The sequence below is a fragment of the Mesocricetus auratus genome, unplaced genomic scaffold (assembly GCF_017639785.1).
Source record: "Mesocricetus auratus isolate SY011 unplaced genomic scaffold, BCM_Maur_2.0 Super-Scaffold_100014, whole genome shotgun sequence".
NCBI lineage: Eukaryota > Metazoa > Chordata > Mammalia > Rodentia > Cricetidae > Mesocricetus > Mesocricetus auratus.
In genome coordinates, this window is record NW_024429197.1 from 6678673 (window position 1) to 6695344 (window position 16672).

General features: G+C 50.5%; 1 protein-coding gene and 1 long non-coding RNA gene across 5 annotated transcripts in view; one reads left to right on the forward strand and one right to left on the reverse strand.

The window, feature by feature from the left end:
• Ephb2 (EPH receptor B2) overlaps positions 1-16672 on the forward strand; it is a 182375-nt gene that overhangs the window by 56669 nt on the left and 109034 nt on the right. For all 4 annotated transcript variants that reach the window (XM_040756334.1, XM_040756335.1, XM_005081014.4 and 1 more), the window contains exons 2-3: positions 5146-5210; positions 8569-9253. In XM_040756334.1, coding sequence (XP_040612268.1) covers positions 5146-5210; positions 8569-9253 — 750 coding nt within the window. The remainder of the gene's footprint in view (positions 1-5145; positions 5211-8568; positions 9254-16672) is intronic.
• On the reverse strand, positions 2124-8699 carry LOC121143886. Its single transcript, XR_005881178.1, has 4 exons — positions 8620-8699; positions 4251-4608; positions 4035-4134; positions 2124-2348 (listed from the first exon to the last, which is right to left on the reverse strand). It is a non-coding gene; the product is annotated as an uncharacterized LOC121143886 (long non-coding RNA).

A 16672-nucleotide genomic window follows, 5' to 3' on the forward strand; every position in this document is an offset into this window, starting at 1 on the left:
TGCATGAGGGTGAGGTAGACTGATGGAACCCAGTGGTCCCCAGAGTGAGCATTGTGAGGTGGTGTTAGGTGACCCGCAGACGGATGTTGGCAATTGTAGTTCTCATATTTAGTTTCCTTTCTTCTAACGCCAGTGATACCGATTTTCCATTTATAATAATGAGGTACTTTTTTCCTCTTTAAAATGCACTTAAGAAAAAAAAAGTCAATTGGAAGGAGAAAAGTAAATGAATCATAGTGGTTCGCACTCTGGTTGGATGTGGGAAGGCCAAAGTCCTGTCTACATGACAGGTTCCAACTTGCAAGGCTGATGGCACAGACTCCCGGCAAGTGGGATGAGGGATGTCTCATGTGCCAAGCCCCTTCCTGGGTCCTGGGGATGTGGAACCCACCCTTCAAGGATGTACAGCTAATGAGAGGGGTGTCAGACAAGGAAAGGGCTCCTGTGATCTCTGGGTCCTCTCAACACCTTGAGCTGCAGAGCTGTGGGGTGAGTGGGCTCATTAGGGCTTTGTTCGTAGGTGACCTGACTCGGGAATGCCACCGAGGCAGGTGAAGGCCACATAGAGGGGAGAGTGGTACATGTGAGTTGTGGGTAAGACTGTGCCACGTGGACTGTGCTCCCCCAGTGCAGCTTGTCCATGGGATAGATGGACAACCTGGCAAGTTCCTAAGTCCCCACTGGCCTCAGTTTTCCTATTTGTGAAATGGTAACATATTGAGTACCTCTTGGCTTCATGTAGATGTGAGCAAGTTTTTGGCTATTTTGCTTTCAATGTTTTTTTGTTTTGTTTTTTGGTGTTGCATTTCTTTTGTCTTGTATATGAGACACATGTAGAGGTCAAGGGACAACTTTTGGGAACCAGTTCTCTCTTCTACCATGTGGGTCCCTGGGATTGAATTCAAGGTGTCAGACTTGGTAGCAAGAACCTTAACCATTGAGCCATCTCCCTGGCCTGTTGTTTTGAATGAAACAGTGTCTCCAGTAGCTCAGGCTAGCCTGGAACTCATTATATAGGTGAGAATGACCTCAAACTCCGATCTTCCTCCCAAACGCTGGGATTAAGGCATGCCAATGACCCTGCCTGGCTTCTGGGTCTAAATGGGGTCTCAGTGAACTTTAGCTTGCTCTCCCTTTGCAGATTTTGGGATTAGAGAGCTGTCTAGGGTACTATGAGAGGAAGTGCTGGGGAAAGAATTTAGGGTTGTTTTCTTGAGCCCACCCAGTTGCCTGGGGCAATAGCTATGATTTCCAGATTTCCAGGGCATGGAGCCTGACTTCTCTGACAGGTCTGAGCACAACAAAGAAACTGGGTTGTCCTGGGGAAGCAGCCTCAGATGGAGCAGGAAGGGGTTCTTGGGGACTGTGGCTGTTCCACGAGGTCTGATGCTTGTGAGATGTTGGCAAGCCTTGTCATCTCTGCAAGCAGGAGAGCTAGGCAGACTAATCTCAAGGCCTTTGGACTCCCCTGTGTTTCATCTAAGAGGTTGGCTCATGAGTGGTGAGTGTGCATGGCACTGGATGGGCCTGGGGGCCCTATGCTACACCTAAGGCAATAGCTAGTGCTTATGTCTTGAGGACCTACGGTGTACGGGCTCTGGCTGGCATGTCCCCCTCCTGCCCACACCCAGAAGGAATTCAGGTGAGGAAAATGGAGCTTTGAGAGACTCAAGTTTAGCAGGGTTTGGTTCCATTGTGCCAATAATCCCAGCTCCTCAGGAACCCAAGGCACGAGGATTTCAAGTTTAAGGCCAGCTTGAGAAACTATTGCAAAACCTTTAAAAATAAAAAGACTGGGTATATAGCTTAGTGGTAGAATGTTTGCCTAGCATGTGCAAATCCATGGGTTCAATGAGAGAGAGAGAGAGAGACAGAGACAGAGACAGAGACAGAGACAGAGAGACAGAGAGAGACAGAAAGAGAGAGAGACAGAGACAGAGACAGACAGAGTCAGAGACAGAGAAACAGTTGCAAGGCCAGTCAGCTCAAAAGAGAACCTGTGTTAAAATTGAGGTCTCATCCAAGCATGGTGGTATGCACCTGTATTCCTAGTATTCAGGGGTCAGAGGCAGGAGGATTGCTGCTAATTCTAGGCCAGCCTGGATGATATAGTGAGTCCTTTCTTTTTTTTTTGTAAATTTTACATTTTAATTATTTTAGTGTACATGTGTTATCCATACACCCATATGCACATGCCATGGTGTATATATATGAGAGTCAGAGGACAACTTGGGGGAGTCAGTTTTCTCTTTCTGTCGTGTTGAGTCCTGGGGCTCAAACTCAGAGCATCAAACTTGGTGGCAAGTACTTTTCCCAGCGGAGTCTTCTTGCTGGTCCTGTACTGAGTTCTAATTCAGTCAGGGTGAGATTCAGTCAGGGTGAGATTCCATCACATAAAAAACTAAACAAGAAGTCAAGGCCCCTGCCCAGCTCACTTCCCTTTGCACAAGCAAAGGGCAGAAGGGGGTGCTGGAATTAAAAGACCAAGGTGGATTTGGGGGAGAACAGCCCTGTGCTGCCTCCTGCCGAAGTCCAGGGGGCCACGGTTCCCAGAAAGCTGGTTTGAGGTGAAGCCAGGTAAGGAACGATCAGGGCCAGGGCCCCACTTGTGCCCTACCTGCACCTTTTACTCCCCTCCAGTTCCTTCCTGGGAAGCGGCCACCCTCTTGTTTACTCTTTTAGCAGGTTCCCGCCCCACTCGGTCAGTGGGGCAGGAGGAGGACAGTGCCCAGGGCTTCTGGGGAGCCAGATTTAAGCCCTGGCTTTTACAGTGTGCCTCATGGCAGCATGTCATTCGTACCCCCCTGGGTCCATCCTGAGTCTCCAGCATCTCTTCCCAGCCCCTCCTCCTCTAAGCCATAGAATCTTCCAGTGCTTTTTCCTTAGGGTCAGCCCAGGAATCTAGCCAAGGGGTGGGGCCACCTGCTTGGCGGGCTGGCCTCCCATCCGACCCCACTCTGTCCCAGGAGAGCCTCCCCTCTCCCTGCCCCCAGCAGCTGCTTGCAGGGCCCAGGCTGAGAGCCCAGCTTGGCGCGTCTCTGGCTGAGTCCGATGAGAGAAAACAGGTTAAAAGTTCAGCCCTTGTTCTCTCCAGGAAGAAGAATCTGTAGCATTCGAGTGTGAAAAGGAACCTTCTTTCAGCTCCACAGCTACACAATGGAACTTCCCCCCCAATTTGCCATCAAAAGGATGCCCTTGGCACTGGCTCCCACAGTCCCTGGCACCCTCCCCCCCCTACTACCCCCTCTCAAGCGCGAAAGGACACAGTGACCACAAGCTCTGAGCCCTAGGCAGTCATGAGGCTCTTCTGCAGCCTCTCTTGTCAGCTCAGAGGTCTGGCTGGGGTCACCTCCGCCCAGACACTCCTCCCTTTCCACCACCGTGTCATAGTTCACACCCCCATTGCCTCCCATGTGGACTTTCTCTGCAGCCAGACACCCTCCTGGCCCTGGTGCATCTAGTGTAGACCAGATGACTAGTTGTTTCAAGCCTAGAAATGTAGATGGTAGGGAGGGGGCAAGACACCTGTGTGTCCCAGTCCTTCACCAATGTGTGTACAGTCTTCTCCCAGGGGCCCAGATGCCCTCTTTCCAAAGTGAGGCTACTAGGCAAGACCAGGCAAGCAACTCTGTTTTTCATTTCCAGGAACTCTGTGGAGGAAGTAATCAGTGGCCACAGAGTACTGGATACAGACAGAGATGGCCCCATAATGTGGGTACTGGGCACAGAATTGAGTATAGTTGTATGTCTCCTATCATAGGTATGGAGCTATGAACTTTTAGATCTCCTGTCTATTCCTTCATATCAATTATACTCATACACTCCATCTCCAGTCTATGAACTGCTCCATAGTAGAGTATTTTAAAATAATACTTACTCATTGTTAGTATGGGTGTGCACACGCGTGTGCATGATGGGGCTAACCCATGCTTCTATGTGCATGTTAGAGGACAATTTTGTGGAGTTGGCTATCTGCTTCCACCTTCATTTGGGTTCTAGAGATTGGACTTAGGCCGTTCAGCAAGTGCCCTTACCTGCTGAGCCATCTCACTGGCCTCCTCACCATCGAGCCATTGTTTTCTCTCTTGCAGTACCCAGGTCAGTGCCTGGTATAGAACAGACATTAAGATGCATCTGTTGAATGGAAGTTTGAAAGCATCTGTGTAAATCAATTCAGTGTGTTACAGTTCAACTCAGTTTTAACAGCCCTTGGTAGGAAAGGACTAGAAGGGAGGGATACTGACTCTGACCTGGGGATAACAGGATCTCCAAGGCCTATGGAGTTGTGTGGCGATTTCCCCACCGGCTACTGGTTCTGACACTGTTTTGAGTCTCTGGAACCCCACAGAGCATGTGACAAGTACACTCTGAAGTCTGTTCTTCACTCCCCTCTTCAGGGCTTCATTCTGGGGTGGAGTTGGCTGGACACTGGAGGAGGGACTCCAGGATGGGACATGGTATAAGGAATGACTGCTTGTTCCTGGAGAAGAGGGAGGGCACCAACACGGCATGTGTCCCGAGGCCAGTAAGGCAAATGGTGGGTCCCCAGAGGTTGAAGAGGGACCCCAGCCAAGGCTGGCATTCCGGTGTCTGAGAATTTGATATAAGCTGAAAAGCAAATAGATACTTGAATTTTGATGTAAAATTTGAAGGGATTGGTGGTGGGTCCTCTGGAACATGTAAGAGAGAACCCTAGATTAAGTTCTTCCACCAGGCTAGGTGGTAGTGGCTCATACTTTTAATCCCAGAACTTGCAAGGCAGAGGCAGGCAGATCTCTGAGTTTGAGTGAGTTCTAGAACAGACAAAGCTACACAGAGAAACCCTAACTAGAACAAAACAAAACAAAGCAAGACAGAAAAGACCCTTCACCAGGAAGGAGGGGTAAGATAATGAGATGTGGTTAGCTGGGGTTTGGGGATGACCACAGAGAGAGGGGTGCAGCAGAAAATGGACTCTAGCAATTGGCTAGGCTTTTGGAGTAAGGGGAATGTGGAGCAGGGAGGCTGGGTTTCCAGGCCAAGTGGTCTGGAGGGTTGGAGGAAATGCTGTAAAGGAGAACCTTGAAGGGTGGGATCACAGGCTCAGCAGAGTAACTGACAGCACTGGGAGGTGGGGCGGGTGGTGACTCTTTGCTCTTCCCACAGAAACATTGATGGATTCTACCACAGCGACGGCTGAACTGGGCTGGATGGTGCATCCCCCATCAGGGGTGAGTTCTGGTCCCTCAAACCTTGCTTGGCTGGCTCCCAGCATGCCCCAGAGTCTACCAATGCCTCAAACATCCCCTCATATCCCAGCCCTTTTCCTCTCTTAAGGGCTGGGCCTCTCACATCCCACCCTCCCCATCCCACCCACCCTTGATTGAGTACCCGTTCCTATGACAACACGTGGATGCTTTAGCCTTTATCCTGTAGAATTCCCCAGGGGGAGACTGAGAAGTAGGTACTCACATGGCACCCATTTCAGGAGAGGGAAGTACACCACTTAAGATTCTGTTCTGGGCTGGGCGTTGGTGGCGCACGCCTTTAATTCCAGCACTCGGGAAGCAGAAGTAGGTGGATCTTTTTGAGTTCGAGGCCATCCTGTTCTACAAGAGCGAGGTCCAGGACAGCTTCCAAAACAATACAGAGAAACCCTATCTCGAAACCCCCCCCCCCCAAAAAAAGGTTCTGTCTGGTCAGAGACCACACCAAGCACCTTTTACAGGCCATATCCGATACAGAAACTCAGATATGGCCACTTGTCAGGGCCTGACAGCTTCTTCTAATGAAGGGGTTCAGGGTTGTTTGTGGTTTGGTTTTTGGTGCTTGGGGAATAGACCCAGGGCCTCATAAGAATATTCCACCACTGAGCTGTAACCCAACTAGGACTCAGGTTTGTATCGGGGACCAACTCCTTACTACCCTAACTCTGGATCTCTGTAATAAAAGGATCCCCTGAGCATATACCCCTGGGTTCTTTTATGTTTATTTTGAGAAAGAGTCTCATGTGTCACAGGCTAGCTGCAAACTAGCTGTGTAACTAAGGATGACATTGAACTTCTGCTCCTCCTGCCTCTACTTCCTGGATGTTGTGATTACAGGTGTGCACCACTGTGACCGGCTCTGTTCAATGCTGGGAATGGAACCCAGGGTCTTGTGCATGCTGGGCAAGTGCTCTAGCAGCTGAGCTATATTCCCAGCCCTTCCCCGAGCTCTTATCACATCCCTTGGGTAGGGTCTGAGCCCGCGTTTGCCCCCAGTATCCTGAGAAAAAGATGAAGCTAGATGGACCTTCCTGCCTCTCCCTGGCATTGTTCCAATTCCACCTGTCAGCTGAGACCATGGGTAGCCCCTTTGCCGCTCTGACTCTGGTTTCTTTACCTGTGAAACAGTGGTCATCACTACTGCTACCAGAGGTTTCCCCCAGAGCACAGCACAGAGGCTGGCATGGGCTACCCACAATAGAGAGCAGCTAAAATCATCATCATCATCACCACTGTCATCATCACACCATCAATTTTAATATCCACTCTCCTGTGGTCTCTGGGGGGAGGCCCTGGACTCTACAGCCCATCCCCCCTTCCCACTCCAGTCTTCCACGGGGACTCAGCTGCAGCCCTAGGGATCCATACCCGCCCCCCCTCAGGCTTCACTCTCAATAGGCAGGGCCCCAGGGTCAGGCTTCTTTCTGTGGCTCTTTCTTGTCACCAGTTTTCCATCTGCGAAGACTGCTGGGCCCACGGCCCCACCCTGCCAGTAATGAGGCCAGGCTGGGCTGCAGGGCCCCCGGACGCAATTATTTGGGGTGTTTGGGCTGCAGGGCCTCCGCATGTTAATTAGAGAGAGGGGGAGAAAGGCAGAGTGCTCTAATTAAGTGCTCTAATTAAGTTCTGAGGAAGAGCAGCGGTTGTAACAAGGGGCTGACTTTGTCACATGGTGCCACCAAAAGGAAAAAAAAATTAAATGTGATGTAGGGAGCTTCAGAGTCGCCATTGAGGTAGAGGCTGGGCCAGCAAGCGCTGGCTCTGCTTCTCAATGCACATAGACCTCTCACAGCATCTAGCTCCCTCCAGGTCCTGCACAGGATCCTGAAAGAGCAGCCACTGACATCCATGATCATCTGACATCCCCATCGTCCCATTTAGCAAATGGGGAAATCAAGGCCCAGAGAGGGGAGAGGAACTACCCAAGCTCATGGGACATATTAACAGTGCTTATGCTTACTCTGAGGCAAGATGGGCAAGCCTGGTGACAGGACCAGGACTCTGTGACTTGAGTCAAGTGACCTCACCTGTTTGGTCTCATCTCTCCCTCCTGCAAAATGGAGCTCACAGGCTACGTGTGAGAATCATGACAAAGAATGAGACACTGTGAAGGTGCTAGCCTCAGGCCTGACCTGGGTGAGAGGAGAATCATGACAAAGAATGAGACACTGTGAAGGTGCTAGCCTCAGGCCTGACCTGGGTGAGAGGACCAGCCCCACCCCGGGAGGCGGGCACGGAGGAAGAGAAGGAAGCTTCCCTGGGTAGGCACTCCAATCTTTTGGGGCGATCAGATCCAAGAGGCTAAGTGTTCCTTGTCCCCAGAGATAGTCAGTGAATGCAAACACAGGAGGCTGTGGACAGGTGCCGTAACAGGCCCGGATGTTTGAGAGCGTTTGAGACCTGGGAATGTACAGTGACAGAGTGCTTGTGGAGCATGTGCAAGTCCCGGGTTCTATCCTCAGCACCACAGGGGAAAAGATGGACAAAGGGCACTTGAGAGAGTCGCAGAATTGGACAGAGGCCCAGCCATGGAGATGAGCCCAACCCGAGTCTGCAGAAGTGACTGCAGCCCCCACAGCATGGAGACTTAGAGAGTCTCTCTGGTTAGTTATGACTCAGGAAGGGATTTAGGGAGGTGTCTGAGCACCTTCTTCAGACAGGGCGGCGGGGGGGGTGCAGTTAACTCCTTCCAGGTACGTGGAGGCATCAGTTCCCAGAAGAGATCTCAGTCAGTGCAAGCCCCTGAGGGAAGCTGCTGTCCTAGGGAAGGACCCTGGCTTCCTCATCACCCTTAACCAGTAGGGGTATGGGCCATTTTCCTCCATCATACTGGGAGTCTCCAGAGGGCAAAGACAGTATCTTTCTCACTGACAGGGAGCTCTCAGGAGGTAGAGGCTCAGTCATGTGTGCCCAATGTCCTGTGTCCTATCCTCCCAGTGTCCCCCTCCCCATTGCATGAAGCTGTCTCCTTGTATCAGAAAATGCTCCTTCCTTGCAGACCCCTTCCAAGTCCCTGCCTGCTTGACCCTCCTGAACCCGAGCTCCGTGGTTCTTTGTCAGATTAGTGAACCCCCAACAGTCAGAGCCACATATCCCAGTCAGGCCAAGAGGAAAGTATGCGCCCCTAACCATCAGATTGGTGTGGCACTCATAGACTGGGGAATTCTTTAAGTGTCTCCTCCATCAGATGGAAGCATCTCTCCATCATCAGATTGGCGGGTTCCCCAAAGCAGTCTGGATTTGCCCCCTTCCCTCCCTTCAGATGCTGTTTTTGCTGTGGCTGAGCTCCACTCTCCCCATCTGACTAGTGTTTCACCCACAGTGGGAAGAGGTGAGCGGCTACGACGAGAACATGAACACTATCCGAACCTACCAGGTGTGCAATGTCTTTGAGTCAAGCCAGAACAACTGGCTGCGGACCAAATTCATCCGGCGCCGTGGCGCCCATCGCATCCACGTGGAGATGAAGTTCTCAGTGCGGGACTGTAGCAGCATTCCCAGCGTGCCCGGCTCCTGCAAGGAGACCTTCAACCTCTACTACTATGAGGCTGACTTTGACTTAGCTACCAAGACCTTCCCCAACTGGATGGAGAATCCATGGGTGAAAGTAGACACCATTGCAGCGGATGAAAGCTTCTCCCAGGTGGACCTGGGTGGCCGCGTTATGAAAATCAACACCGAGGTGCGAAGTTTCGGTCCTGTGTCCCGCAACGGTTTCTACCTGGCCTTCCAGGACTACGGTGGCTGTATGTCCCTCATTGCTGTGCGTGTATTCTACCGGAAGTGCCCCAGAGTCATCCAGAATGGTGCCATCTTCCAGGAGACACTGTCAGGGGCCGAGAGCACCTCACTGGTGGCTGCTCGGGGCAGCTGCATCCCCAACGCTGAGGAAGTGGATGTACCCATCAAACTCTACTGTAATGGGGATGGCGAATGGCTCGTGCCCATCGGTCGCTGCATGTGCAAGGCAGGCTTCGAAGCTGTGGAGAATGGCACCGTCTGCAGAGGTAAGGGGCCGGGCGGGGCCCTGCAGAGGTATGGTGATAGACTTGCCTCTGGCTGGCAAGGGTGGAGGTCTGGGGTGACCACAAGGCTTTCCACGGCTGACTTTCCAAACTCCCGTATCTAGCACTTCCTGGACAATGGCTTGTGTTCATGTGGCAGGTATATATATAAGGTATATACATATACAGATGCCCTGGGGAGTAAGAGGATGCAGAGGCCTTGTTTTAATTACTGTGTGATTACTTAGGGTGGTAAATGATGCTTTTTCCTTGTTCATTTGTGGAAGTGATGAGTTTTATGTCTAAGAAAAGGAGAAAGTCATGATGGACTGTTAGATGTTGTTAGCATCCACTGAGCTTGTTCTGGGTCTGTATAGACCAGGCAAGGCAATAATGCTTATCTCTCCCCCGTGCTACATGACCATGATGGGTCAGTGTGTGATTCCTTCCCCTGGGAGCTGAGTGACGGAGGAGCCAATGTTTGGAATATCGCCATCATCACAATGGATTGTGGTGGGCTGTAAACAGGTCACAATGCAGCCACCTGGAACAACCCATACCTTAAAGTTCTCATTCCAATAGCCAAATAGGTCCATGGTCACTTGCTGTTCAGAGATGGGGACAAGCACTGGCCAACTAGGCCTCACTGTGAACAATTTTTACCATGTCTCAAACATGCCCAGGACAAAACTCGCATGCAATAGCCCAGGGAAAGTACTGGTTTTTTTTTTGAGAAGGAAATTGAGACTGAGGAAGGTCACACAGTTATCAGGGGATATGAGAATCTCACTCAGGGACTATGGCTCCAAAGCCCATCCTTGGAACCATTGGGAGTAGCAATTTCATCTATGGAATCATGGTCATGAACAACAACAATACAGGCAATGCTTACACAGGACAAAGAATCATGAAGGCGATTTGCAAGAAGTTTGCAGGAGGTACCTCATGTTGGCAAGAAAGGTTGCAAAGGCAGTTAAGTCCTGCTTCTGGTTGCCGCTCTGCCCCTTATCAGCCCAGTGACCCTGGCCAATTGCAAAGACATCTTTCATAGGGTGGTGTGGAGATTCAAGAACTTAATGTGAAATGTCTGTCGTTGATCCTGACATGGGTCATGCATACCAGTTCTCTAAATGCGATAGTGAGGAAAAGTTGGCTGAGCTGTTCTCAGGAGTTGTTATATAGGGAGCCTACTGTGTCATTTCCTTTTCTATTTCCCACTGGAATATGAAGTTGGGTTGGGGTTCTGGGATGTCCCAAATGCCAGGCTGAGAATTTGGGCTGTGTAAAACTAGAGAATGTTTCCGTGGGGATGGAAGTAGGATGCTCTGATAAAAACCCACCCTTCCTAAGCATCTTCCTCCAGCCTCCCGACACCAGTAGGCAGTGCCCCCACCTGGTTTTCCATTTGAGACATGGTTTCTCTGCGGAGCCCTGACTGTCCTGGAACTCACGCAGAGATCTGCCTGCCTCTGCCTCCTGAGTGCTGGAATTAAAGGTGAACACCACTATGCTTAGCTAGGTAGTGTTCTCTTGTTCCTGAAGGGATGAATAGGATGGCAAGGTTTCCTGGGGAAGTAGTCTCAGAGATGGTGCTGTGTGTGCTGAGGTGTCACAGTGCCAGGGGACAAACGCTGCAGCCAATATGTGCTTCCCCAAGACAGTGATGAGATATAAAGACAGGTCAAAGGCTACCTGGAAACTTCCTCTTCCCTGGAAAAGAAATGGGAAAGTTGGGGAAAAGGACCAGTTTTCTGTGGAAGGCAACACATTCTGTTGTAGTTTTTCTTTATGTATATGGGTGCTTTGCCTGATGTCTGTGTACTCATAGAGGCCGGAAGGGGGCATCAGATCCCTTAGAATTAGAGTTACAGTTGTGAACAGCCATGTTGGTGCTTGGAACTGAAACTAGGTCCCCTGCAAGAGCAGCCAGTGCTCTTGACCACTGAGTCATCTCTCTAGCCCCCTGCTGTATTTTTTGTTTGTTTGTATCTGTTTATTTTTAAGGTACTAAAGTTGAGCCAGGGTCTTGGGTATGCTAGGCAAGCCCTCTGTCACTGAGCCGTATCCCGAACCCACCGGTTCAGTTCTACATCCTTGGAAGACGACAGCAGAGATGAGGCAGGGATGTAGTGCCCACAATGCAGAAACCAACTGCTCACAATGGTTGTTTATTCATTTATCAAACTCTCCCAGAGCCCGTGTTGTGTCAGATCTTGTGCTAAGCCTCAGGTGATGTGATGCAAAGGGTAATGCAGCCTCTGACCCACCCTCTGGGCCTCACAGTTCTTGGAGGGAGCAGATCTGTTACGAACAAAGGCTGTAGGCAGAGGCCTGGCACTTGGTTTCATTGGAGCTACTTATACTGTAGCACAGCTGAGTACCAGAGGTGTCTCAGAGGCAGTGACATCTGAACTGAGTCTGGGGAGACAGATGTGTTGGTTAGGGGACCCAGAACTTGCAAAGGATGGATTTGCGTTGGTAAAGCCTAAAGGACATGTGTCAGCTGGGCCTGGCTGGTCTAGCCAGGGCTCAAGGGTCCAGAGGGATATGGGAGGAACTCTCATCTGAGGGTGCTCAGTCGAGGAAACACCTTCATTTATCTCTTGATGCTCAGTGAACCTCCCAGGATTTAGCAGGTTACAGCTAGTGGTGATCACCAAGTGGTTTCTGAGGGAAGAAGTGGTCCAGCCGTGGCCACTGGCTGCCGCCAGCTAGGGCTTCAGTATCATCCTGAACTGCCAAGGGAGGGGTCATCTTCCTTGATCCCTCTTGAGATTGTCACCCAGCCTCTCAAATGCACATGGAATCACCCAGAGAGAGGACCCAAGACAAAACTAATAAGCTAATATCGTGTGTGTGTGTGTGTGTGTGTGTGTGTATCTGTGTGTCTGTGTGGGGGGGCACGCACGAGAGAGCACCAATTCACATGTGTGTGCTTGAATGCTCAGGCCAGAGGACAGCCTCAGGTCTCCTCAGAAACATAAGACAGGATCTCCCACGGGCATGGAGCTGGCCGATTAGGTTAGGCTGGTCAGCCAGTGAGCCCCAGGGATTTTCCTGTCTCCACCTTCCTGCACTAGGATGGCAAGCTTGCATCACCAAACCCAGAATTTTTATATAGGTTCTGGGGATTGAACTCTGATCTTCATGCTTGTGGCAAACACTTTACCAACTGAGCCATGCCTCTGCCCCCAAGGCCAGCATCTTTATTACTCAGTCTTAGAAGTAACATCCCATTATCTCTGCCATATTCATTCAAAGTGAGTCCCTGGAATCAGCCTACAGTCCAGAGGGTGGTTCACAAAAACTGGAACCAGGCTCACATTAAAGCATGTGGCCAACTAGGCATGGTGGTCCATGACTTGAATCCCAGGACTCAGGAGACAGAGACAGGCAGATCTCTGTAAGTTCATGGCCAGCTTGGTCTACAGAGCGATATCTAGGACATCCAGGGCTGTGTAGAGAGACCTTGTCTCAAAACAATAACAAAAAATAGAGCATGTGGCCAAAGGCAGGTTCCTGGGATCAAGGTCAAGGTCATAGCTTTCCTTTCAAGCAATGAAAGAAAGTGCAGATGAAAACATGCCCAGCCCAGCTATAGCTGCCCCAGCCCTGGCCTAGCACAACTTAGCCTGGCCACTGGATGCACACAGGGGATAACTGGGATACAGCTAACAATCGCAGGAGCCTAAGTGCTGTGTAATCTGGGAAAGGCACCCAAATGGGGTGGTGCAGTAGGATGGGCAAGTGTTCCCTCATCCTTTACTTAAAGGTTGTTGGCTTTTCTTGTGGACCAGAAACAACTGGCAAATTGTTGAAAACACAGGTATGTCTCTCCCAGGCCTGGTCATGTGGCTCCGAGGAGAGCAGCCTTCATGATTCTGTCCCAAGACTGTTAGCTCAGGCAGGCAGGGGGATAACACAGCTTGACCAGAGCATACTGGGGCTGCGGAAGGATGAGATGAGCACAGCCCCACCCCAGGAGCCTCAACCTAAGGGTGGAAGAAGACCAGAGGGCTTAGAAAAGATCCTCCTATCAGCTGAAATGATCTGATGGGGGAAAAACACACCTCTCCTTTCTTCTTAACATTGATTTGAGAAGATGAGGCCGGATGCTGGCAGGTGGACAGTGGGTAGGCTCTCATGAGGTGTGGCCACTGCCCCACAGTGTATACGGTTCTAACAAGGGCAATCTAAATATGCAGTGAGTGGCTTCAGTCTAATCCACTTTCTCTGGAGCCTATGGAGGCAGAGTGTAGTGGGGGAAGTCAGCCGTTCTGCCATCAGGCATTTCGTGCTCTCTGTGTTACATGTAGTCCTTCAGCAAACAAAGGTGGGTTGAATGCCTACTGTGGATCATGTGTATACCAGTCACCTGGGCCATGCAGAAGTGAGCCCCACAGATCCCAACATTGTTTGGACCCCTGCCACATCTTTCCAGAACTTTGTCTGGGTAGGAAAATGGGGCAAGAGAAAAGTGGAAGATTAACGAACAGATAAGTAAGTAGTCATAGTCTGGGATGAGGGAGGAGGAGATCCCAGATGATGGAAGAGATCCACAAAGCCCCTGCCCCCAAGAAGGAAGGCTTCCTAAAAAAGATGTCATTTGAGCTGCCAGGGATCTTCCTAAGAGGACCCAGGAAGGCATCCCAATTTGAGGGTACCAGAGAAACCCTGATACCAGCTGTTGAGGGCTGGGGATGTGGCTCAGTTGGTAGGGTTCTTGCCTAGTGTTCACTAAGCCCTGGCTTGGGTTCCCAGCACTGATGGTGGGGTACACCTGGGATTCTAACACTGATCATGGGGGGACACCTGGGATTCCAGCACTGATCATGGGGGACACCTGGGATTCCAGCACTGGTTATGGGAGGAACACTGGGATCCCAGAACTGATCATGAGGGAACACCTGAGATTCCAACACTGATCATGGGGAGACACCTGGGATTCCAGCACTGGTTATGGGAGGAACACTGGGATTCCAGCACTGATCATGGGGGGAACACCTAGGATTCCAGCACTGATCATGGGGGTATACACCTCAGGATTCCAGCACTCAGAAGGAGGAGGCAGGTGGATCTCTGTGTGTTCAAGGTCAGCCTGGTCTACAGAGTGAGCTCCACAGAGGAGTAGCATGCAGAGTGTAGTCCTGCCTGTGAGGTACCTTGAGCCACCGAGAGGAAAGCATCCTTTCTGCCCAAGGGTCTCAGAGGACTTCCAGGAGAAAGTGATGCTGGCACAGTCTTGAGGGTGGTTGAGAGGAGAGCGTAGAGGGGACTATGGGAATAAAATCCCGATAGTGTGGCACTGCAGGGTGATGGATTGCTCTGCTAGGGGCCAAAGCATGGTTTAGTTTTGTTAGTGCCAATCACAATAGGCTGGTGGGTTGGAGTGTCCATCCTTTTAACACACTGACACAATGTTGTCATCTACAAAGTTAAACTGTGCAATTAAGTTAATTTTAAAAACCTTTAAATATTGTATGATGTTTTAAGTAGATATATTATTTTGGGTTCAGCCACATTCACAGCTATCCCAGGGGATATGTGATCTATGGGCCCCAGGTTGGACACACCTCAGATGTTGTCTCTTCTCGATTTGCTGATGCCTGATGTGGGCCCCCTGCTGCATTCATCTACCAAGTGGGCACCTCTTCACAAAAGCCCTTAACCCCTTTCCTACCCAAAGATTCCACCCTGGGGATTCCTAGCAGACCTGCTGAGGTGGCAGGTGTTTTCTGTAGTTCCCACCTAATGCCATGAATCTGTCTCTTTGATTCTTGGGGTATTATCATCTTGATTATAAAGTGCCCTGCCTTGGGTTTCTCTAGATTGCCTCTGTCTTCCTGTTCCCAATTGCTTCTCCTCCCCCACCTCAGCCCCTTTCCCAGGTGGATTTCTAGCCTAGCTGCCTTTGGGAGCCCTGTCTTCCTCCTCTCCTCCATCTACAGTAGAGCTTGGGCAGACCCCCTGGGAGCACGGTGGCTGCCAGCCTGCAAGGTTGTCCAGTGGCTGACTCCAGCCTGAACTCCAGTTTCTTAGCCCTGGGGCTTTGCCCATGGCCTCCCTGCCTCACACTGTCCAGCCCTGCTCCTCCCAGACCCCAGCCTGTCCTTGACCTTGGCTATAGAGTCCTTCTTTCAAACCTTCTGCCACCCTTGTGACCTTGGCCAAGCCCCTGACCTGTTTTCCCTCCTGCAAAGCTGACTCACAGAAGGGCTGCTGCCCTGCAGAGCCGGTGCTCAGCAGTTTGAGGAGCTACAACTAGGGACTTTTACAAATGCTATCTTGGGTGTGTGTTGATATTTTTTTTTCCTGATGAGCTTTTGATTTTGAGGAAACAATAACTTTTTCTTCATCACAGAAGCACTCGAGGTTATTTGTAGGATCTTAGGAATTACTGATAAACAAAAAGGAGAAAATTAAATTTTCCCACCATCTATCACTAGGGAGGGCACCTGCTAACAGACTGGAGGAGAGCCTTCCAGATATATGGACACATTGTAAATACACATAGCCCAGGCTAGCCTCACACTCACAAACAATTAATTATCCTACTTCAGCCTCTAGAGTGTTAATATTACAGGTATATGCCACCAAACTCCTATCATTAATATTTAATTTAACTATCTCAATGTTCTCTTTCTTTCTTTTCTTTGTTTTGTTTAGAGACAAAGTCACAGGTTGGCCTCAAATTTGTTAGGTAGTTGAGGGTAACCTTGAACCCCTGATTCTCTTGCTTCTACCTCCAGAATGCTGGGATTACAGGCTTTTGCCACTATACCTATCCCTCACTGATCTTTTTAAAGGAAAGAAAAAGAAAAAAAAAGAACTCTTGTTGTAACTAATCAGAGTGTTCCATGGTGGTAAGAGTGGAGCCCAGTGCCTTCAGCCTCTAAGATCCTCTACCACTGGCCACACCCCAGCCCATGGGTTTGTCCCATTCCTGTCCCTCTCCCAGACACATTACATGCAGGTGGAGTTCTGCAGTACAAATGAGCAGCTACCAGTGTACTACACTCTATAGGGGGCCTGTGGGTGGCTGGCTGCATGCATACCTTGTACTTGAGCTGGGTGAACTTCCCCAAACCCCATTGCCTGGATTTGTTTAGGAGATGCCAGTGGCACTGAGCTAGAAAACCCCTGGGCACGGGCTCCTCTTAGAGCCTGGTCATTCATTGTAGGTGATCTGGTGGAGTGCTTGACTCTGGCCCCTCTGGGCAGTTGCTGCTCTACCTGCCTGTGGGCATGCTCACCAGCAGGGTGGTTAGGACCATGGCTTTGTTTTCTGTTTCACTCCCAGAATCCAGTGCTTCTCTAGCAAAGGGAGGGGAGAGGTGGGGTGAGGAGCAGGGATCCACTCTGGGCCCTTGGGATGGTTTCCTTCTAATCTGCTCTCAACCCCAGCCTTTCCCTTAGAGACTG